This window comes from Notothenia rossii, assembly GCF_949606895.1.
Source record: "Notothenia rossii genome assembly, chromosome: 3".
NCBI lineage: Eukaryota > Metazoa > Chordata > Actinopteri > Perciformes > Nototheniidae > Notothenia > Notothenia rossii.
The window spans coordinates 15,494,648-15,517,136 of record NC_136901.1 but is presented as its reverse complement, the minus strand read 5'-3'; the positions used below and the strand labels follow the sequence as shown (position 1 = coordinate 15,517,136).

At 44.2% G+C, this 22,489-nt stretch overlaps 3 protein-coding genes across 3 annotated transcripts; 1 reads left to right on the top strand and 2 right to left on the bottom strand.

Moving 5' to 3' along the window:
* Window positions 1-78: 78 nt before the first annotated feature.
* On the bottom strand, window positions 79-1,926 carry LOC307032824 (zinc finger MYM-type protein 1-like; the record flags this gene model as incomplete). Its single annotated transcript, XM_079671101.1, has 1 exon — window positions 79-1,926. One exon carries the CDS (start codon window positions 1,924-1,926, stop codon window positions 79-81), a length of 1,848 nt encoding a protein of 615 aa, XP_079527227.1.
* Window positions 1,927-7,644: 5,718 nt separating this feature from the next.
* Window positions 7,645-10,817, top strand: LOC307031294 (SCAN domain-containing protein 3-like). The gene is made up of 2 exons (XM_079668261.1): window positions 7,645-9,237; window positions 10,086-10,817. Exon 1 carries the CDS (start codon window positions 8,198-8,200, stop codon window positions 9,005-9,007), a length of 810 nt encoding a protein of 269 aa, XP_079524387.1. The 5' UTR covers window positions 7,645-8,197; the 3' UTR covers window positions 9,008-9,237; window positions 10,086-10,817.
* Window positions 10,818-18,277: 7,460 nt separating this feature from the next.
* On the bottom strand, window positions 18,278-20,128 carry LOC307032823 (general transcription factor II-I repeat domain-containing protein 2B-like; the record flags this gene model as incomplete). The annotated part of the gene is made up of 1 exon (XM_079671100.1): window positions 18,278-20,128. The coding sequence occupies one exon, from the start codon at window positions 20,126-20,128 to the stop codon at window positions 18,278-18,280; it is 1,851 nt and encodes a 616-aa protein (XP_079527226.1).
* Between the last annotated feature and the right edge of the window lie 2,361 nt (window positions 20,129-22,489).

Below are 22,489 nucleotides of genomic sequence, written 5' to 3'. Positions count from 1 at the left end.
ACTATAAATCAAATGAAACAGGCAATCAGAACAACAAGTCTCTGCTATGTTATTGTGTCCTTTAATTAGTCCACATCCTTAAAGTCGGACACGTCTGGACTTCCTTGCTGCAAATTCATTTATTGTGTCGTCAAATGATATTTGCCCCGAAACCTTGCGATTGATGCTTATTAAAGCTAATCCATTGAGGCGTTCTTGAGCCATTGACGACCTCAGGTATGTTTTAATGAGCTTCAATTTGGAGAAGCTCCTCTCCCCAGCAGCAACTGTCACTGGAATAGTGACAGCGATCCTGAGGGCCACCCACATATTTGGATACACTTCGTTCATTTTCTTCTCCTGTAGGAAAGTCAGAAGTTCCAGGGTAGTCATGTTGGCTTTTGGCAAAGCTGGGAAATTCTGCATCTCCAGTGCAAGTTCCCTCTTATCCAGGTCTGACTGCCCACCCCAGCTCAGGGTGTTGCTGAGTGTTTCACACTGCTTCGTCAGATCTTCCTTTGGCAGGTCAGGGAAGTTGAGTAGCACCCCAAACTTTTTCTCTACTTCACCTAAGGCCTTGAATCGCTCCTGCAGTGATGCAATGGAAACATCCACCACCATATTGAAAAAAGAAACTTCGAGTTTCTTTAGTGCATCACTCACTTGCTCCTCCTGGGACTCATAGGAGAACTGTCTCTTGGTTGATCTCAGCCTCTTCCGCTTGAGAACAGCTTCCACATTCATTTGGCCACAGATGTCTTTGGCAGATGCTTGGGCAGAAGCAAATCCATTGCCTCTGTAGCTGACCAAAGAAACTTCTGTTTTTCTCAGGAGGTCAACAGCAATATCCAGCTGCATTGACACTGATTGCAACATTTTGCTGACATGTTTGATGTTGGTCAGGATGTCATACCATACCACAGTGCATATTGCAAAGCGGTATGATCCAACCTCTTCAGCCAAAGATTGTGCCTCAATTTTTACGACTCCATCTGTGGCTTTATCCCTCACCTCTAGAAGTGCATCTCTGACTTCTGCAGCCTGATACCTTACAGCCTCTATGCTGTTGATCCGACTCTCCCATCTGGTATCAGACCATGATTTCAATGTGATGTTCACATGGCTTTTTAGGATGGACCATCTCTGAGTGGAGGCAGAGAAGAGTGTGAAAAGCTTCTGCAGGTAGCCAAAGTAGCTAGTGGCTTCTGCAGAGCTTTTTGCTGCATCAGCTACCACCAGGTTCAATGTATGTGCTCCGCATGGCACAAATAAAGCCCTTGGATTGATTTGAACAAGTCTGGCTTGGACTCCTTTCCTCTTTCCTTTCATATTTGCACCGTTGTCATAAGACTGCCCTCTACAGTCTTCAAAAGGGATATCAAGCTGTTCGAATCTCTTTAGAATCAGGGTTGAAAGGCTTTCTCCAGTGGACTGTTCTACCTCAAGGAACCCCATAAAATGTTCTTTTATTTGGGGCGTGTCCTGGGTTGTAACTAGTCGAATAATGACTGATAGTTGCTCTGTATGGCTCAAATCTGGGGTGCAATCCAAAATAATTGAAAAGTATTTGGATTGTTTGATTTCCTTGACCATATGGTCCCCAATCTTCCCACTGATGCAATCTATCAGTTCATTTTGAATTCTTTTTCCCAAATAGGAAATATTGGTGGTTCCTCTTTGGACCTCAGCAACATGCTGTTTGAGGACTGGGTCGAACTTCGCCATGAGCTCTACCTCCTTCAGGAAGTTGCCATTATTTGGCTGGTTAAGTGTTTCTGTCGTCCCTCTAAAGGCAATATTTCGCTCTGCCAACGACTGAATTATTGCCACCAACCTGGTCAGGACTTCACGCCACTTCCTCTTTTCAGCCTCCATAAGTGCCATTTCTACCTTGTCTATAGTTAGGCCCTTTTCAAGTCGAGTCTCCAGTTCCTTCCACAACGTCATGTGCCTAGAGTGTTCTGGGCTGTTCTCATGTGTTTTTAGTTTGTCAGTGCCATTTTTCCAGTCATTTAGTCCACTGCTGATTAGTTGGTACTCTTTTTGGGAGAACAGCTTGCAGCAAAAGCAGTAAATACTTTTGTTTTTCTTGGAATACACAACCCAGCTCCTCTTGATTGTCTCTCCATTCACTAATCTTCTGTAAAAGTAGTGATGATGGCAACTTCTCCCTCCCTCCTTTTTAGGAAAAGTGAAGTCGGATTTTAAATGATATGGCCCACGTCTGACTAACTCCATCCTCACTGTATCACTCAGTGCTGGCCAGTCAGCAGGATCTGAGGGGACTGCAATGGTGGACTCAGGTGGGCCTGGGCAGTCAGCAGGATCTGAGGGGACTGCAGATGGGCCTGGGCAGTCAGCAGGATCTGAGGGGACTGCAATGGTGGACTCAGATGGGCCTGGGTAGTCAGCAGGATCTGAGGGGGCTGCAATGGTGGACTCACATAATATGCTCGTTATTCCTTCACCTGCAGGCAGGCAATCCAAACATGCAAAGAAGTTATTCATGCTTCAGTTTTCATTATTTATCATAATAATAACAATAATAATAATGACAAAAAAGTAGTGTATGAACGATTACACAGAGACCATAAATGTTTGGCAAAACTTACATTCTTCAGAGTGTGATGTACATGGGAGATCAGATGTTCCTTCTCCAGCAACTGGGGGCTTTTTGAGGTATTTCTCAAGTGCAGCTGGACATTTATAGGGTAGATATTAGCACATTACAAGCAAAAACATTTATATACAGTCAGGCAAAAATAACTGCTGCAATCTGCCTCAGCTGTATGCAAGTTCACAACTGGCCTATATAAAAGTGAGGTTCTGCTGCCCCAGGAGATCATTTGCAAACATAAGTAACAACTAAATAATAACACATGCCCATATTGGTTGTTCAGCCTCACTTTATACAAAGGAGCAGTTATCCAGATAGCTTTCTTCTGGCTAACATTAACATTATTTCGTTACATCAGCATATAAAACAAAGTATTGCACAATAATTAGACATTAAAAAGTGCAGAAAATAAAAAATATATAATAGAAAATAAACAGAAAAATAAATATATATATATACACACAAGTTGACCGTGAAAATAAACTATCTGACAAATTAAACACTATTGGAGGATCAATTTACAGCTATCACAATATAAAAGTAGGATATTATTTACAAAAAGATTATATAGGAATAATAACACATAAATAAAAACTTAAAATCATTTGTATCTATCATTCTGTATCAGAGGCTCGCTGCTAGCATGGCATCAAAGCTGTATCATGGCTACCTCCTTAGCTAGCTAGCTAGCTTAAAATCAAATGTCTAACGGTACAGTACATACTGAATTTTTTTTTTACACAAGCCGACTTACCTCTGTCTTTGACTTTCGATTCCTCCTGTTCTTTTTTCCGTTTCCTTCCCGTTGCCCCAGAAGGCTTGGACCTTTTCATAATGCTAATGTTTTGCCTCTTGCTGTTGCGATCGTTGCGATCTCCTACACTTTCAGCTGGAGCTGCAGCGTCACTTTGGCTGTGAGCCACGGCCTGTGGGGGCCTGATAATAAGCGACCATCCTCCCCTTTCATCACTTACAGTTACAGCGCCCATCGTACAGGGCAAATGCAAAATGTTGCCGCCGGCCCGGGGTGCAAAGGGTGTTTACTTTGTTCAATTATTGTAAATGTATTACATCAAGGGCAGAAAATTAGGCAGAATAAAAATAATTTAAATTTTTTTTATTAATTTTTTTTTTCTCCCAGCGCAGCGCGGCAGCGCCCCTCCAGATCTGGCGCCCTAGGCGACCGCCTAGTTCGCCAGTGGGAAGGGCCGGCCCTGCATACATCACTCCATAACAAGCTAATATTTCTTATAAAGCTGTGGAGAAGGACTTTTTGACATTCGTTTTTTTTCATACTATACATGTCGAGGTACAGTCTTATGCTTTCCCATCACATTACTGAGACTATTATTTATTCATTTCTGTTATGAATAAGCCCCCAGTCACTGTTACTCTATTCGGAGTGATTTGCATTGAGATATGCCACCTATGCTCCATATAGTTGTGAATCCCTCGGCTGTGTGTGTGTCCTGAAAAGAATGTCACGTTTTGACCCTCCAAATGCTTATTTACTCATTATTACTATTTATTATTTTTATTAAAATTGCTGTTTACCATTGTTTATTTGTATCACTTATTTCATATTGTTATTATCTAGTTACCATTTTATTTTGTATGTATTTATTGTATTCAATAAAAACATATAATTGTTTGTGTGGTTTTAGCTTAAGCAGACTGTGTTTGTCTATTGTTGTGACTTAGATGAAGATCAGAACACATTTTATGACCAATTTATGCAGAAATCCAGGAAGTTCCAAAGGGTTCACATACTTTTTCTTGCAACTGTATGTATATGTATATATATGTATGCATTTTCTTTTTTACATCCCCGAGCACTGCTTTTTGTGTAACCTCTTTGTGTGTAAGGTTGTTAAAATACATTTAAAGTTGAAAACGCTTTGATTCTGAGGTACTTGTATCAATGTGGGGCTGAGATAGCAAGTGCAGGGAAGTTGATTTGCAGATGGTACGTTTTGGGGAGAGCATGCAAAACGGAGGGAGGCCGGATCGCTGAGAATTTGGAACAAATGCGCCCCACGGATTGGACGCCAAAAGTTGGATTCTCAAATTTGGAACATATCCGGCCCTCCCATTGACGAACAAAATGGAACAACCCTGGACAGCCATTGGTCAGAATTTGGAACATTGGAACAGAGAAGAACAGCTGACAACAGACTTTTGTTTTATCTTTATTTATTAAAATAAAAACTCTAAATTAAAAGAATTAATTTCACAACGTCTGATATTTGACTGCAACACGGTCAATAAAACACAACATGGTGCATAAATAAGCACAGTAGAGAGGATGAAATGATACATATATATATATACATAAAATATAACATGCATCATAATACAGCTCTGTAGTACAAACCTTTCTTTAACCAAATCTTCAGTTTTATTTATTCAGATGTTATCTCACAGCACTTTACAGATACTATACCCTACTCTTTGTAGTATATTACAATCATCATCATTTACCAAAAACCCCTGTTTTAGAGTCACTATGTGTCAGTCAGTGCTGGGGTGCTCTTCCTCATCTCTGCCACAGCTGGGGATCGAACCGCCGACCGTCAGGGCCCACTTTCCTCACAGAAAGAGAGACGCAGAGAGAGAGAGAGACACAGAGAGAGAGAGAGAGACACAGAGAGAGACACAGAGAGAGAATTAACGACATTGATCGACATAAACCAGAGGAAGAAACGCAATTTTTGGATGTATTTTTGAGTTGAAACTACAAACTAGCTTTCAACTATCAATTGACAACTGTCAACCGTCTAGCTGTGGGCTGCTAGCTGTGGGCTGCTAGCTGTGGGCTGCCAGCTGTTACCTGCTACTGTTGGAAGGAGCTGCACCAAAGAAGGTAGCGGAACATTATAAACTGTGAATTATTTCATGAAGATAAAAAGAAAGGAAAAGAAAAGTATTTGTAAGCTAATTAATTAGCCTAGCCTCTCTTTGGAACAAAACAAGTGGTCGCCATGGAAACTGTCCAGCAGGCAAAAAAGAACTTCTCAGCTCTCAGAGCAGAGGGAAGAGAGATTGAATATCCTGCTAAATGCAAGAGTGTAAATGCGAAGGACAAACACAAGGAGAAGACACTGTGTGGAAACCCAGAGGTCCTCTTCACTGACTATGCCCAACAAAAAGAAGGAAGGAAGAACAACCTCATATTCTTCACTGATTCCATCTACATCTGGAAAGATACTCTGTGCAGGAATTATGCATACGTATCCAGAGAGGGCATCGGCTCAGGAGGCAGATTAAAAATCTGTAAAGATGAACACCTTGACAAAGATGACCCTCTGCTCACCATCACATACTACACCAAAGGAAAGGTCATGGTCCAAGGGAATGAAGCCAACCTTGAGTCATTCCAAGAGACATTCCCCCTGTTGAAAGCTGAGGTGGACACAAAGAGGATCAATGTCCCCTCTGATGTCCCCTCTGATGTCCCCTCTGATGTCCCCTCTGACAGCGAAGGTGATGAGAGCCCAATAGAGAACCCCAAACACCTTGTCCATCTCTGCCCCTCCCACACCGGCCAGCTCCAACAATCGGCTGAAGGAGAGTATGGCCCTGCTGGAGCTGGACTTTGCAGAATTCAAAGAGCGGACCCAGGCCAGGCAGTCTGGTCCCCCAGACAACACTCTGCAGCAGCTTAAAGAGGACCTCCAGCAGCTCAAGAGCGACAACGAGGCTTTGGCATCTGACCTCAGAGGAAGTGTAGAGGCACTCAAACAGGAGAACAGTGTGCTCCGTGTTCAGTTAGCCAAGGTGAGGGAGGATGCTCAGTGTAGAGAGAAGAGCTTCACCAGGCAGGTCCAGCACCTGACAGAGAAACTCTCATCAGTCCTCACAATGACGAGTAGAGAGACACAGACTCTTCCTGCCAGTGTCCCTGGCCCACCCTCTCTGCTCAGCACCCAGCCCAACAACACCCTGGCCCCTCCTGATACACCCACACAGCCAGCTGCCCACAGCCAGCTCTGCCCATCCCAGCCTCCCTCTACTCAGCAGGAAGAACAAGACCCACAAGTGGTCCTGCTGGCTGACTCAAACGGGAAGTTCCTGGACCCAAGAAAGCTTTTTCCTGATAAAAAGGTGCTGTCTAAACACTGCAGCACCACAGGCCAGGCCATGAAGCTGTTGAAAAAGGAGACCCTCAGGAGCCCTCAGTACCTGGTGATCCACACGGGAACAAATGACCTGCACACCCTCCGTAGGGACACTGCTGAGGCAGTGAGGAAAATGGCGGAGCAGGCCAGTAAGGAATTCCCCGACACCCGCATTGTGGTCTCCACCCTGCTGCCAAGGACAGACACCCCTCCTCATGTCATCCATGACATTAATATGGAGATCAGAAAAGGATGTGCCACCTTACCAAATGTCCACCTGGCCCTCCACTCAACCATTGGCCCCTGGGACCTCTATGATGGACTCCACCTACACAGAGAGAGGGTGGGGATATTTGCAAAGACCCTCAAAGATGCAGCCCTGGCCTCCCACCCCCTCCTCTAGAGCAGTGGTTCTCAAAGTGGGGTCCGCGACCCCCAGGGGGTCCGTGGCACTCTGCCAGGGGGTCCGTGAAAAGTTTTCAGATTCATTCATTTAAATCTATTTTTTTTTTATTTTTATACAAAAGGCTTCATAGTTCAACAAATAATATTTAATTTTTTTTATCTAAAATAGTTCAGACTACGTTCTAATCTAACAAATCTATACATTTAAAAATCAAGCGCGTCACCCGTTACCGTGGAAACAACAATAACTGGTACGTCAGTCAGAGAGTGCCGCTGCTAGCATCATAGAGATATAACACGGCTAGCATACTACGAAGATGGACAGATTTTTAAAACGACCGGTTACGGCTACAAATGAAGTAAATGAAAAACAAAAAACAAAAGTAAGGACATACGATGAGGAGTATCTCCAATATGGATTTATTGAAGTGGAAGGGAAACCGAAATGTCTGATATGCCTGCGGTGTCTTGCCAATGAGGCAATGAAGCCTGCCAAATTGAAGAGGCACCTCGAGACCAAGCATCCAGATTATGTAAAAAAAGACCGGGCTTTTTTTGAGAGGAAGGGCGAGGACTACCGCCAGAAACAACAACGGATGGTTAATGTTACGTCTGTTTCTGCTAAATCGCAGCGGGCCTCCTACCTGGTAGCGCAGAGGTTTGCTAAGGCGCCAAAGCCCGGGAACTGCTGCTTCCTGCTGCGGTGGATCTGTGTGAGGTGATGGTGGGGAAAGATGCGGCTGCCAAATTGAGAAGTGTACCTCTGTCAAATGACACCATCAGACGACGAATTGAGGACATGTCTGCTGATATGAAACCACAACTGCTGCAAAGACTGAGAGGGTCTACATTTGCGGTTCAATTGGATGAGTCCACTGATGTGTCCGGCTCTGCGCAGCTCAACGCGCTGGTTCGCTACCCGTGGGAAGGAAGGATTCAGGAAGATTTTTTATTTTGTCAAGAGTTGACGGGGCGAGCAACAGGTGAGGAGATTTTCAATGTTATAGATATGTTCATGGAGACTGGCAATGTGAGTTGGGAGAATTGCATTGCGATTTGAACGGATGGGGCAGCTGCCATGACCGGACGCAAGAGTGGGGTGGTTGCTCGTGCCAAGGAGCGCAATCCAATGATGATAGCTACCCACTGCATGCTGCACAGGCAGGCTCTGGCGTCAAAATCATTGAGTCCTGAGCTACATTCCGTTCTCAGCACGGTGGTATCTGTGGTCAACCACATCAAGTGTAAGCCACTGCAGTCCCGTTTATTCGGCCAGCTCTGCAGGGAGATGGGCGCAGGACAGGACACCCTGCTGTTCCATTCAGAGGTGCGTTGGCTCTCCCGTGGAAAAGTGCTACAGCGGGTGTACGAACTGCGCTCAGAGCTGTGTGAGTTCATCCAGAATGACAAGCCAACCACTGCAGCACTCTTCTCGGACCCCGAATGGATCGCACAGCTTGCCTACCTCGCAGATGTGTTCAACTTATTGAACGATCTCAGTTTGTCCGTTCAAGGCAGATATGCCTCTATCCTGGAGGTAAGCGACAAAATCAAGTCATTCCGTGCCAAAACAGCGATCTGGAGAAGGCGGGTGCAAAATGGCATTTCAGACATGTTCCCCCAACTCACAGAGTTTTTGGACACAAACCAAAGACCAGCTGAGATTGTGAAAAATACAATCGGTTCGCATCTTGCCTCCCTTGGTGACTATTTCAATGACTATTTCACTGACGTTGACACCGATGCCTGGGACTGGGTGCGCGACCCCTTCGTTGCCCATACATCAGCACGGGGTCTCAGTGGAAAAGCAGAGGAGGAGCTGCTGGACCTGGCATGCGACGGGACGCTGAGAATCCGGTTCGGCCAAGGGGGGCATGTGGACTTTTGACCTTCGGTTGAACAGGAGTATCCGGAAATTGCTGCTGTTGCCATGCGGGTGTTGCTCCCCTTTCCAACCACAGAACTGTGCAAGTCATCATTATCAGTGCTGACTTCCATGAAGACCAAGTAAAGGGCTCGGATGGAAGTGGAGAACGACCTACGTGTATGCCTCTCATCTACTTCTCCAAGGATGGAGAAGTTGTGCAGCGAGAGATGGGGCCATATCTCACATTAATGGTAAGAGCGTGCTTTCTCTCTCTCTGTGTGTGTGTCTGTGTGTGTGTGTGTGTGTGTGTGTGTGTGTGTGTGTGTGAAAATAGTAATTTAAAACCCATTTCCTACATGTCTACACCACCTTGCCCTCTTTGGATTTAATCAAGAAACATTAACCCTGTATAATGTTAACCAAAACTGTAAAATTATGTTATATTACTAAAAACGTATTATTGGGAATCGCGAGAAGTTTCAGAGCGACAGAGACACAGAGCGTCCCCGTAACCATGGTAACTCACTCTCACTCCTGCCTGGTGCGCATGGCGCCAGAGGAAAGGGAGAGACGCAGAAGTGAGACTGACTGAGATTACTTTGAGCAACATGCATGGGAATAAGTTACAATATAATACATTTGTGTATATTTCTCGCTATTCAGATGGTCTGCTGCCTGGTGCTGCTGTTGCGCAATGTGCAGTAGTGTCCTTTTCGCACCATGACATTATCAGTTATGAATTTGTTTTTCACTGCTTGAGAAAATGGACTTGTGGCTGAGAGCGTGTGAAAAATGTAAATTGTGTGAGAGTTGGCAGCCCTGTGAACTCGCTTGACATTATTATGTATGAAACTGCCAATCAGATTTATTTACTTATTAATCGAAGGTGCCGGAACGCTGTTCTGGATCGTTCCGGCCCACTTTAACCCCTGTGTGTGTGTGTGTGTGTGTGTGTGTGTGTGTGTGTGTGTGTGTGTGTGTGTGTGTGTGTGTGGTGTGTGTGTGTGTGTGTGTGTGTGTGGCTATGTGTGTGAGCAACAGAAATGTCAGATATGTTGCATTTAATGATTTAGTTTGATATGTGTGTCTTCACTTGCAGAGAGAAGCAATCAGCTTCATGGACTGCCTTGCATCACTCCAATAGTGTCCAGAGCTGGCTGCCATTACAAGTAGTGGTTTGGGATTGTAAAAATGCAGTTGCAGTTGTTTTGCAATTTACTTGATATATGTTGCAATGCAGGCATGTTCAATTGTTTATAGCCTGCATTTATTTTGTGATTAGACTTTTATAAATCATTTAATTTTAACTAAGAGTGAAACACTTGATGTGCTATCTCTCTCTCTGTGTGTGTGTGTGTGTGTGTGTGTGTGTGTGTGTGTGTGTGTGTGTGTGTGTGTGTGTGTGTGTGTGTGTGTGTGTGTGTGTGTGTGTGTGTGTGTGTGTGTGTGTGTGTGTGTGTGTGTATGTTCTGAAATGCACTTCAAATTATCACTTTTCTCTTGATTTCCCTTTGATATTTTGTTTAGGTACAGTGTTACTTGCAGCGGATTGATTGTTTTATGGGTATTCTGTGTTGAGATGGTGCAAATATTTTTTATACATATCTAATATCTTTCTAATACATTTGTCTTGTGTTGTTCTTTCACATAACTAAGACTATAGAAGTGTAAAAAATAGGCTACGTCAGATTATTCCAAGGGACATACATGTCAAGTCAAGTCAATTTTTATTTATATAGCCCAAAATCACAAATCAGAATGAGGGGGTCCTTGGTGTATTCTCTATCTTGTAAGGGGTCCTTGGCTGCAAAACAATTGAGAACCTCTGCTCTAGAGGCCTTATAGACCCTCCCACACCGCTTCCTCCCCATCACCACCCCAGGATCACCACCCCTGCTGTGAGGAGACACAACAGCTCAGCCTGGACCTCCCACTCCCCACGCCCCCAACACACCCAGAGGAGGCTACTTTCACCCAGCTCAACACCTGCACAACATCAGCAGCAGAGATATGCAGCAACAGCTGCTCCTTGTCTCCCTCCCCGCCTACAGCAGCGGAGCTATGCTGCAGTTGTAGCCCAGCCTGCTGCCACCCTCCCTCCCCCTGCTACCTCTGAACTGGGAGACATCAGGATGATGCTGCACACCCTGTGCACCCGACTTCTGTCCAGCTAAGACATTACATTTATATGTTATCGTAGTAATCAGTACAATAGCAATATTAGTGAAAATAGTTATTTTATTTATTGTTTATTTTTTTATATATTTGTCTCACTATACAGGTTCATTTTTGATTGTTTGTTTTTGAAAAAAAGATGCGTTCTTTTCATATAAGCTGTTGGAATATTCAGGGACTCCACTCCTCAACCTTTGAGGTTCAGAGTGAGAATCCAGAGTTCTTAGAATCTATCAAAGATGTTGATATAATTATATTAAAAGAAACATGGTGTAAAAATGATCTGCTCACTCACTGTCCTCCAGGTTATAATGAAGTAATGGTGCCCTCTATAAAATCAAAAAACATACGCAAGGGCAGAACATCGGGGGGATCTTGGTGTGGTATAAAGGAGATCTTTGCCATTAGATCTCAGTTGTAAAACAAGGTAAATCACACATTTGGCTAAGGTTAGATCAAACCCTGGGCATAACTGACAGGAATCTATACGTGTGTGCTATTTATATAGAGCTCCTGCGGTCACGTGACTTTTGGTTATCAGCCACCATTTTGGCAGTAAACATGACGACCGGCGCCAGCGTTTTCCTACCGTGCGAGTATACATCTCATTTTAATTCAAGTGAAATTCGGCTTTATAGTACAAAATTAGAAAGATTAAATATAAGCGACCCATATAATGCACCCGGTGTGCTTTTCAAAAGCATAACCTCCTGCTCTGAAGACGATGTACCCGACTTGCGCTACGCGGACATCCACAGCTATCTTGTAAGCTTTCCATCAGTGTACTCAGGAGACTCCCTCAGAGCTTACAAAAGCTTGGAGGCTTACAAATGGTGTCAGTCCGGCTTCGTAAACAACATTCAACTGTGGAGTCTTACATCCAAAAACTTCGGCATCATCACTGCAAGGGTAAGTATTAAATTATTCCAGTTTGATAGGCAGTGTCACGTTAGCATTGTTTGTTTATTAGCTTGTCTAGCTACGGCAGTGTCACGTTAGCATGTTTGTTTATTAGCTTGGATAGCTACTGCAGTGCGTCTGAAACTAGTTTGTATTTTTTGCTTTTTGAAAACTTTTTGTAGCATTGTACTGTATTCCTTCACCCACCTGATATGAAGTGATCACTGCATAAGCGAAAGCAAACGGCCGGGGGGTCCCATCTTTCAGTCTTGTTCAGACGGCTCCTGGCTCTTTTAATCGCTGCGATCCACTTTTTCCTCCTCTCCGCGTCTTTTGGAATGCGATAATAAGATACACCTTTCTTCTTCCCACGCCTATTTGTGCAACCTGGTGCACAGCAGTTATCCACCATCCTCGACAGTCTGCCAGTGCCTGCCAATGAATTTACTGACGCGATTACTGCCAAAATGGCTGCCCCCTTCGTTTCTCGTCACGTGACCAGCATATGTGACATCATCCGCAGGAGCTCTATACCCCCAGTAGATTCTCCTTATTTTGAAGAAGACATTTTTGAAACTCTCCATTCAGAAATAGCCTATTTTCAGGCCCAGGGAAATGTGCTTCTAACTGGAGATCTGAACGGACGAACAGGAATTGAACCTGATGTCATGGAACCACAGGGCAGCCACCATGTATTTGGTGAGCCCCCCCTGTTTACCACACCAACCGTCAGCCATCGGAACAGCCTTGACTCTGAAATCAATCAGAATGGCAAAGAGATAGTGCATCTCTGTCGGGCCTTAGGCCTGTACATAGTGAACGGGAGGTTCAGAGGGGACTCTTTAGGGAGATTCAAATACTCCTCAGCTCTAGGGTCTAGTGTAGTAGACTATGCAATCACTGACATGGACCCCTCCACTATCAGTGCATTCACTGTCAGACAGCAATCCCCCTTTTCAGACCACAAACAAATCAATGTGTTCTTTAAAGTCTCAGGTCCAATGAGTGACACAACAAGGGAACCCAGTAAGCTGTATACATTAAATCCTACTTACAGATGGGCCCCAGACAGTGGAGACAAATTCACCATGGCCTTGAACTCACCTGATCTGATGAATGACATGTCACTATTTGACCAAAATCAATATGTTCCTACCAAAGATGGTGTAAACATGGCCATTGATTATATCAATATGATATTTCACAAGGCAGCTATTAAAGCTGACCTTGTAAAACAAAAGCGGAAGCCTGTTAAAAGGCAAAACGCTGACAAATGGTTTGACCAGGAATGCAAGACCATCAGAAAAGACCTGAGAAAAATAGCAAATGAAAAACATCGGCAACCAAACAACCCAGCCTTACGCATTAGATACAATGACCTTTTAAACAAATATAAATGTACAATAAGGAACAAAAAACAAAATTATACCCACATGAAACTTGAGGATATTGAGAAAGCCATTGATCAAAATCAATTCTGGGATCTGTGGAGCAACTTCAACACAAAACAACCGCAAGCATTACCCATCCAAAACGGTGACATCTGGAGAGAACACTTTGAAAGTTTGTACAAAGACATACCAATAAATCTAATGAATTCAGATCAATGTATTACAAAAGAGAAACTCCAAACATTAGAAGAAACTATTAAAGACAACCAAAACCCCCTTGATTTCCCAATGACTTGGGAAGAATTGACCACACAGACACAATCTCTCCGGCCAAGGAAAGCTTGTGGCCCAGACAACATTAAAAACGAAATGCTCAGATGCAGCACCCCAGAGATGCAGGGTACAGTATTAAAGCTGTTCAATATCATATTGCAGTCAGGATGTTTTCCTGACATCTGGTGCAAAGGGCTCATTTCCCCCATTCATAAGAGTGGAGACAAATCAGACCCTAATAACTACCGTGGCATCTGTGTCAGCAGCTGTCTGGGGAAATTATTCTGTAGTATTCTAAATAAAAGAATACAAGATTTCCTTAACCAACAATCCATCTTGAGTCAAAATCAAATTGGCTTCCTTCCAAAACACCGCACCACCGACCATGTATATACCCTTCACACTTTAGTTAACAAACATGTACACCAAACAAAACATGGTAAGATATTCACTTGTTTCATTGATTTCAAAAAAGCTTTCGACTCTATTTGGCACGAAGGGCTCTATTATAGACTTCTACATTGTGGTATAGGGGGCAAAATGTACGATCTGGTTAAATCAATGTATTTAGGGAATAAGTGTGCTGTTAAAATTGGAGACAAACAAACTGAATTCTTCACCCAGAGAAGAGGTGTTCGTCAGGGTTGCAATTTAAGTCCCACTTTATTTAATATATATATAAATGAACTTGCTGTTCAGTTGGATCACTGTGCTGCTCCTGGCCTCTCCCTCCTAGATAGAGAGGTGAAGTGTCTGCTTTATGCTGATGACCTTGTTCTGCTGTCTCCTACTGAACAAGGACTACAACAACAGCTGGACATAGTAGACCAGTACTGTAAGAACTGGGCCCTGGCAGTCAATATGAAGAAAACTAATGTCATGGTTTTCCAAAAACGCCCCAGATGTCAGGAGAACAAATACCAGTTTACCATAAATAATCATATCATCGAACATAGTATGAGTTACACCTACCTCTGTTTAACCATAACAGCATCAGGAAGTTTCAACATGGCAGTGAATGCACTCAAAGAAAAAGCCAGAAGAGCTCTAAATGCAATTAAGAGAACATTTTATAATGTCCAAATTCCAATTCAAATCTGGCTCAAAATCTTTGATAGTGTGATCCAGCCCATTGCGCTGTACGGTAGTGAAGTATGGGTTCCACTCAGTCACCAGAGCTATACCCGCTGGGACAAACATCCAACAGAGTCTTTACATGCAGAATTCTGCAGATACATTTTACGTGTTCAGAGAAAAACACCAACAAATGCATGTAGAGCAGAATTAGGCAGATACCCACTGATCATTAACACTCAAAAGAGAGCACTGACATTCTTTAACCACCTTAGGTCCAGCCCCCGAGACACCCTCCACTTCAAAGCCCTCCAAAGCCAAGAGCTAACCCCAGAGAAGAGTCCCCTATGTCAGCTGGTGCTGAGGCTAGTTGCCCCCTCTCAGAGCCACTCTGACCAGTCTCTCAACAACCATGCTCTCCAAACACCAATCACAGTCAAACGCATTATAACACAATGTAAAGACAACTATTTACAACATTGGGAAGAAGAAACTAAAACCCAAAGTAGATTAGAATGTTACCTGGCTCTAAACAGAGAGTATGAGCTGGCAGAGTATCTCTCTACTGTCAGAGATAGAAAGCAGAGACAGATCCTAACCAAGTACAGGCTCAGTGACCACAAACTGGCAATGGAAACAGGAAGACTCAAAAGATCCTGGCAACCAAAAGAGAACAGAATATGTGGTCACTGTACGACAGGTGAGACTGAGACAGAGATGCACTTCCTCCTGAAGTGCCAAACATTCAACGAAGTAAGGAGCATTTACTGGAACAAGTTGAACTCTGTAATCCCAGGTTTCAAGGAGGTTGATGACCTCTCAAGACTGAGAGTACTCCTAGGAGAAGGAGACAAGGCACACCTTGCTGCCCAATATGTATACACATGCCCCAACCTGAGGGACAGTGAATGAGACTCACACACACGTGTTGAAATGTAATTGTATCACTGTATATATATATCATCAATAATATGTAAACATTTGAAACATTTGAAATGTATGTTAATGTTGTTAATTATTTTGTATTGTGATGCTTTGGCAACATTGTTTAATTTAACTTTCATGCCAATAAAGCCCCTTTGAATAGAGAGAGAGAGAGAGAGAGAGAGAGAGAGAGAGAGAGAGAGAGAGAGCTTTTTTTTTATTTAAAAAAAAACACTTTTATTTACATTTTCAACAAACAATTAAATTACTTATTTACATTGAGAGAAAATCCCCCTTTTTTGTTTTGTTTTGTTTTGCTTACACAAAGACAGAGTTAAAAGCGAGCTCCTCCCCCACCACAGAGCACACAACTCTAGTGAAACACCACGGGTTAAAAACTCTTCCATACTTCTCATCAGACAGTGAAATCTAAAATCTACACTCACTCGTGCCTTTACCAAAGATAAAAACATGTGAGTGAGTTCCTGACCGGCTGTACTGTTTATTTTTGTTTTTTCTGCTTTTGTAGATCGACATTTTTGCCTGCCCCACAATAAAATTAAACAGTTCCCACTTCCCTGCATTCCGTTTCTTGTAGCCAGCACCAAAAATAAAAGCAGTGTCTGTAAAAACCTCCCCACAGTCTAAAAACACAGTTTTTAAAACATTAAAAAGAGGTTTCAGTCTGTGACAGTCCAGGTAGCAGTGAGTGATTGTCTCTCTGTGAGTGCAGAACGGACACTCGGAGGACACGGTGGGGTTTATCTTCGCCACAAAGGCGTTAACGCCCAGGGCCCCGTGGAGGATCCTCCACTGCAGGTCTCCTGACCTCTTGTTCAGTGGAGGTTTGTAGAAGAGCCTCCACACTGGTTCACAGCCCCCCGGGACGTTAAGCCTCTGTTTCCACACCGTGTCTCTCCTCTCACTTAGTTTCTGTTTGTTCAGGGCCAGAGTGCAGAGTCTATAAAAACCTTTCCCATTTTGCATTTGGAAGTCTGCATGATTCCTGGGTTCTGGTCCATCCTGGTCTGCTAAAATCCCAATGTCCGGAAAAGGGTCCCCTTCGTCAGGGGTTTCCTTCCTGTTGGAATACTCCCGCAGCATCTCCATCTCATCATCAGATAGCCTTTGAATCAAGTCGTTCAGGATGGTTCTGGTGTGGCGGGCCAACTTCAGGCCGAGCAGAGAGGCCACGGCCTCGGTGTTGTGGAGTCAAGGACCTGCAGCATCCACGATGTTCCTCAGCTTCACGACCCCAACGGACTGAAGCCTCTCAGTGAGTGCAGGTCTTCTGCCGTCCTGGACGTCCAGCCGGGCCCCGCACACCAGAGGCTCTTCCAGGAGCCAGAACAGAGATGCTGCGGGACCCACTCTGGCCCATTTAAAAAGTGTCCATACTTTAAAAAGTTCTTTGTAAAACGGAGGCAAAACACACACACAATGACGCATCCAAACCCAGGCCTGCTACCCCCCTTAAAATGGTGCTGGCTACCGGCCTCCAGACGACATCATCGTTTCCTGTCAGGTATCTTTGTAAAAACTGTAGTTTAAAAGCAGCTGCTCGACTCTCCAGGTGCACCAACCCTTGCCCCCCTTCTTCCTTTGGCAGGTACAGCGTGCACTGAGGAACCCAATGCAACTTATCCCAAAAGAAATTTAAAATACTGCCTTGCATCAATTTTAAAAGACCAACAGGGGGGTCAACACACTTGAGCTTATGCCAGAGGCTGGATGCTATCAGGTTGTTGATGACCAGCACCCTGCCTCTGTAGGACATGTGGGGAAGCAGCCAGCGCCACTTGTTTAGTTTCCCCTCCACCTTTTCTAAAACTCCTTCCCAGTTTTTTCCCAGTGTGACCTCATCCCCAAGATGGACTCCCAAATACTTTAGACCACCCCTCTTCCATGTCAACCCACCTGGGAGTTGAGGGAGGCCACCAGTCCACTCCCCCACTGCTAGGGCCTCACTCTTAGCCCAGTTGACCTTTGCAGAGGAGATCTTTTGGAAAGTATCCACTACCTGCCCTAGCTTTAAAACATCCTGTTGATTTTTTATAAAAACAATGATGTCGTCTGCATAGGCCGATAAAATAAAACGTGTATTAAAACCAGGTAAAAACAGGCCCTCATTAAAAGAGCGGATATTGTGTAGCATGGGTTCTATTGCCAGTGTGTACAACATACCTGACATCGAGCAGCCTTGTCTTATCCCCCTGGTCACATTAAAGGGTCTAGACCAGTGGTACTCAACCTTGTCCTAATCAGGAGCCACATTGACGAAAAAATATTTTTGCAAGAGCCACAATCCAAAAACGCTCCTTTCCTCCCTGAAACCTTTATGCATTTGAGAATATGGATAATAGTAATATGTTACTTAAGAATGAAAAGCATAATGTACAGTGCAATAACTGTGATTTCTTATTTTCACTGCAACCACAAAACACACAAAACAACAGATAACAGACAGCATGTTTACTGATAATCAGAGTCCATATAAAAGCAGATTATACACAGCAGGGGTTGTCAGAAGAGTAATGTTGACCTTACTTCACACTCAATGTGATTTCTGACACTCCTTCTGCCGCACAAGTGATTTGAAGTCGGGCTCTGCGCTGGAAACGGCGATCCGGAGGGCCTCTGTTGTGTGCTGCAGACTCAATCTGTTTCGGTTGCGACATTTTATTTTTGTGAGCGCAGAGAATGCTGCTTCACACCGGTATGTGGACGGAAACATTGAGATGATGCGTCTTGCCAGTCTGGAGATATTTGGTAGATGCCCCACCAGTTTCCAAAAGTCCACGACATCTGTAATCCGAAATTGACGCTGAAGTTCATCTGAGCTCTTTAACTCCACGAACTCCATTTGAAGCTGCACAAGTCCGAGCTGGTCGCTTATTTGCTTCATTTCATTGACTTCAATCAGGAATGGGTTTTTCACAAGTAGAAAAATATTGCTATGGTCCTTGAAGTCGTGGAATCTGGATGTGTAGTTTTGCTTGAGCTCAGTTAGCACCTCACAGAATTGAGATTGACAGGTCAGGAGAGCGTCTGCATGCCTCGCCATCACTTTCTGCACGGTGGGGAAGAAACGGTAATCAGAACCACGGACACTTTGGTCGAGTACATCCAGTTTGTCAGAAAATACTTTGACAGCCGTGTAGAGCTCATACACGGTCTTGTTTCTTCCCTGCATCTTGAGATTAAGTTCGTTCAAGTGCTGCGTAATGTCACACAGGAACGCAACAGACAGCACCCACTCTTTATCATCCAAAAAGGAAAATCGGGAAGTCTCCCCTTGGCCGACAATGAAGGCTTTCAGGGGTTCAATCAAGTCCATTAAATGTGCAAGCATACGTCCTTTAGACAGCCATCTGATCTCGGTGTGTAACACCAAATCTCCATAGTGAGTGTCAAACTCCTCACACAGCAGTTTAAAATTTAAGTGGTTTCTTGCACGGGCCCTGATATAATTAACCACTTCGATTACATTTGCCATCACTTCATTCAGACATTTGAACTTAGCAAACAAGGCTTGTTGATGCACAATACAATGGTATGAGAAAATACCCTCAGCAGCAACCCCGCCGTTTTTAAGCGTCTCTTTCAGCAAGGCCACGGCTCCGTTCCTCTTACCAAGCATCGCCGGTGCGCCATCTGTCGTGAATGCTGTGATTTTTTCTGGGCCAATGTTAAACTTCTGTAATGTTTCCAGCACAGCGTTTTTTATTTCAATGCCCGTTGTTCCATTTTTCAGTGAAACCATGTCAAGCAGTTCCTCTGTAATGTCAAGCTTACTGTTGACCGCCCGGATAAAGATTAGTAATTGTGGCGTGTCATTGACATCCAAGCTTTCGTCCATTGCAAGGCTGACAAACTCAGCGGATGACAGTTTGTCCTTAAGAGTATGTGCAATGTTCTCTGAAATGTCTGATGCCCTCCTAGCTACAGTAGAATCCGACAGTTGCATTTTTTTGGCCTCTCGTTCCAGGTCTTTTTTCTCAGGAAACAACGTTGAACAAGCCAGCAGTATGCAGTCCTTCACCATTTCTCCATCAGTATATGGCTTCATCTTTTTCATCAGTTCATGTGTGATTTTGTAGGATGCCTCTGTCGCTCTTTCACTCGTATTAGTGTGGGAAAAGTTTTTTTGAGCAGTTCGGTTCTGTTTGAGTCTAGCCAGCTTTTCCGCCCTCAGCTCTCCACCTTTCGGAAAGTCGGTACTAAACTTCGGGTGTTTTGTGTCGTGATGGCGCTGCAAATTGGACCTTTTAAATTGTGAAATGATGTTGTCACAAAGCAGGCAGGTGCATTTTCCCGAACCGGTGGAGACGAAGAAAAACTCCAGTTCCCAGTCCTCTTTAAATGTTCGATATTCCTCTTCATATTTCCGTTTAGTCGTAGCCATTTTTGCATAGTGCTGTATAGTTTTCCCAGTGTGACGTAGCAATTATCTCGCGCGAAACAATCAGAGCGCGAAACCTGACATAATATTTGATTGGCTATTCAGAGGGGGAGGGGCGACGACTGATGTGTGACTTGTGAGTGATAATGAAATGTTGATGAATTCTTCTGACTTTGTTTTTCGTTTTTCAAAGATTTATTTATTTATTTTTTTTTTTTAAGTGGGACTTAAAAGAGCCGCAGTTAGTCTTAAAAGAGCCGCATGCGGCTCGCGAGCCGCGGGTTGAGTATCGCTGGTCTAGACAGACCGCCATTTATCTTAAGCACACTCTCAATGTTCACATACATCACCTTTATCTTGGCGATGAAGCCAGGGCTGAGGCCGAACCTCTCCAGCACTTTCCACAGTTAACGGTGCTCAACCCGGTCGAAAGCCTTTTCCTGGTCCAATGAAACCAGACCAGTGTCGAAACCCAATGAACCAGAGACTTCCAAAATATCTCGAATTAGTGACACATTGTCAACAATTGACCTGCCGGGCACACAGTAGGTCTGGGACCGGTCTACCACCTGGTCCATCACCTTCCTCAGCCTGGAGGACAGGGCCCTGGACGGCACCTTGTAGTCGGTGCACAGCAGAGAGACGGGCCTCCAGTTCTTTATTTCCTGTAAGTCGCCTTTTTTTGGAAGGAGGGTTAAAACAGCTCTTCTGCAGCTCAGAGGGAGGAAAGAGTCATTAAAATTTTCATTAAAAAGGTCCATTAAATCCTCTTTTAAAAATTCCCAAAATGTCTTGTAGAACTCTGGGGGGAGGCCATCTATTCCAGGGGCCTTCCCCCCCTGCATGCTCTTGAGTGCTGCACACAGTTCCTCCTCAGTCAGGGGCCCGTCCAGCTCTTTGTTCGTCTCCTCAGAGACCGTTGGTAGGCCCCTGCAGAACAGATTAAAACCTCCATCGTCTTCTGTGTACCTACTGGTGAAGAGGTCGCAGTAGAAGTCCACCGCTCTCTGCCGGATCTGGCTGTTCCCTGTCAGCTGCTGTCCTCCTGCTGACCTCAGAGCGTGGATCAGCCTGCCCTGTCCGTTCTTCTTCTCCAGACTGAAGAAGTATTTGGTGGGTGAATCCATCATGGAAGCGCTCTGGAATCGGGACCGGACCAGCGCCCTCTGTGCTCTAGAACCCAGCAGGTCTGCCAAAATGGCTTTTTTAGATTTGAGGTCTTCAATACAACCTGGATTTCCTGTGGACTCTGCAAAGCTCTGCAGTTCCACTATTTCCATCTCCAGATCTCTCATAGACTTGGTGATGTCACGAGAAACATTGAGAGTGTACTGAAGACAAAGCTGCTTGATGTCGGCTTTCCCACAATCCCACCACTGCTCCAATGAGTTCAAATCCCCCCTCCTTTCTCTAAAACCTTTCCAAAAATAAATAAAAACCTCTCTAAAATGTGTATCTAAAAGCAGAGCAGTGTTAAAATGCCAATACGCAGATTTGCTTTTTATGTTGGCAATAAAAACATAACACAATACAAGGGAGTGGTCAGAGAAACCAACAGGCAATACATCACACTTTTAAAAAACATTCAAATGGTGCTTAAAACAATAAAACCTGTCCAGCCTAGCCAATGATAAACGGTTCTCCCTCGTGTGGACCCATGTGTACTGTCTGTGATGTGTGTGATGCTCTCTCCATATGTCTGATAGACTATGTGTTGCTATTAACTGTGTCATGGCTCTTTTGGATGCAGCATGAGGTTCCCTATGGTTCCTATCTAGCTCATCATTCTGTGTGCAGTTAAAATCTCCCCCTAAAAATAAAAACTCTTCTGGTTCACACTCACTTAAAACAGCGCTGAGCTCGTTTAAAAACTGAACTCTGGCAGGACCTGAATTAGGAGCGTACACGTTTATAAAAACCAGATGAAAAAGCTCATAGTTGGCTCTCACCACCAGCAGTCTGCCCTTTACTCTTTCTTCCACTGTGTGGGACTTGGGGATAAAGCCTTTAGCAAACAGGACTGCCACTCCTGCCCTGGTGCTGCTAAGACCACTGAAGACCACCTCCCCATCCCACTCCCTCTTCCAGTCCGTCCCGTTTAAAGTGTCGCTGTGCGTTTCTTGTAGCATTGCTACATTTACTTTTTTTAATTTTAAAAGCTCATAAACACAAGCCCTCTTCCCCACATCCCTAGCTCCATTGACATTTAAAGTGCACACTTTAAAATCACTCATTAAAAAGGATGTGAGGAGAGACACACCGCTTAAAAACAACAAGTATGTTAAAACCATCATCCTAAGTGCCGTACATGTCCTTTTCTTCTTCATTTAAAATCTCTTGCTGTAACTTCCCTTTCAGGACCTT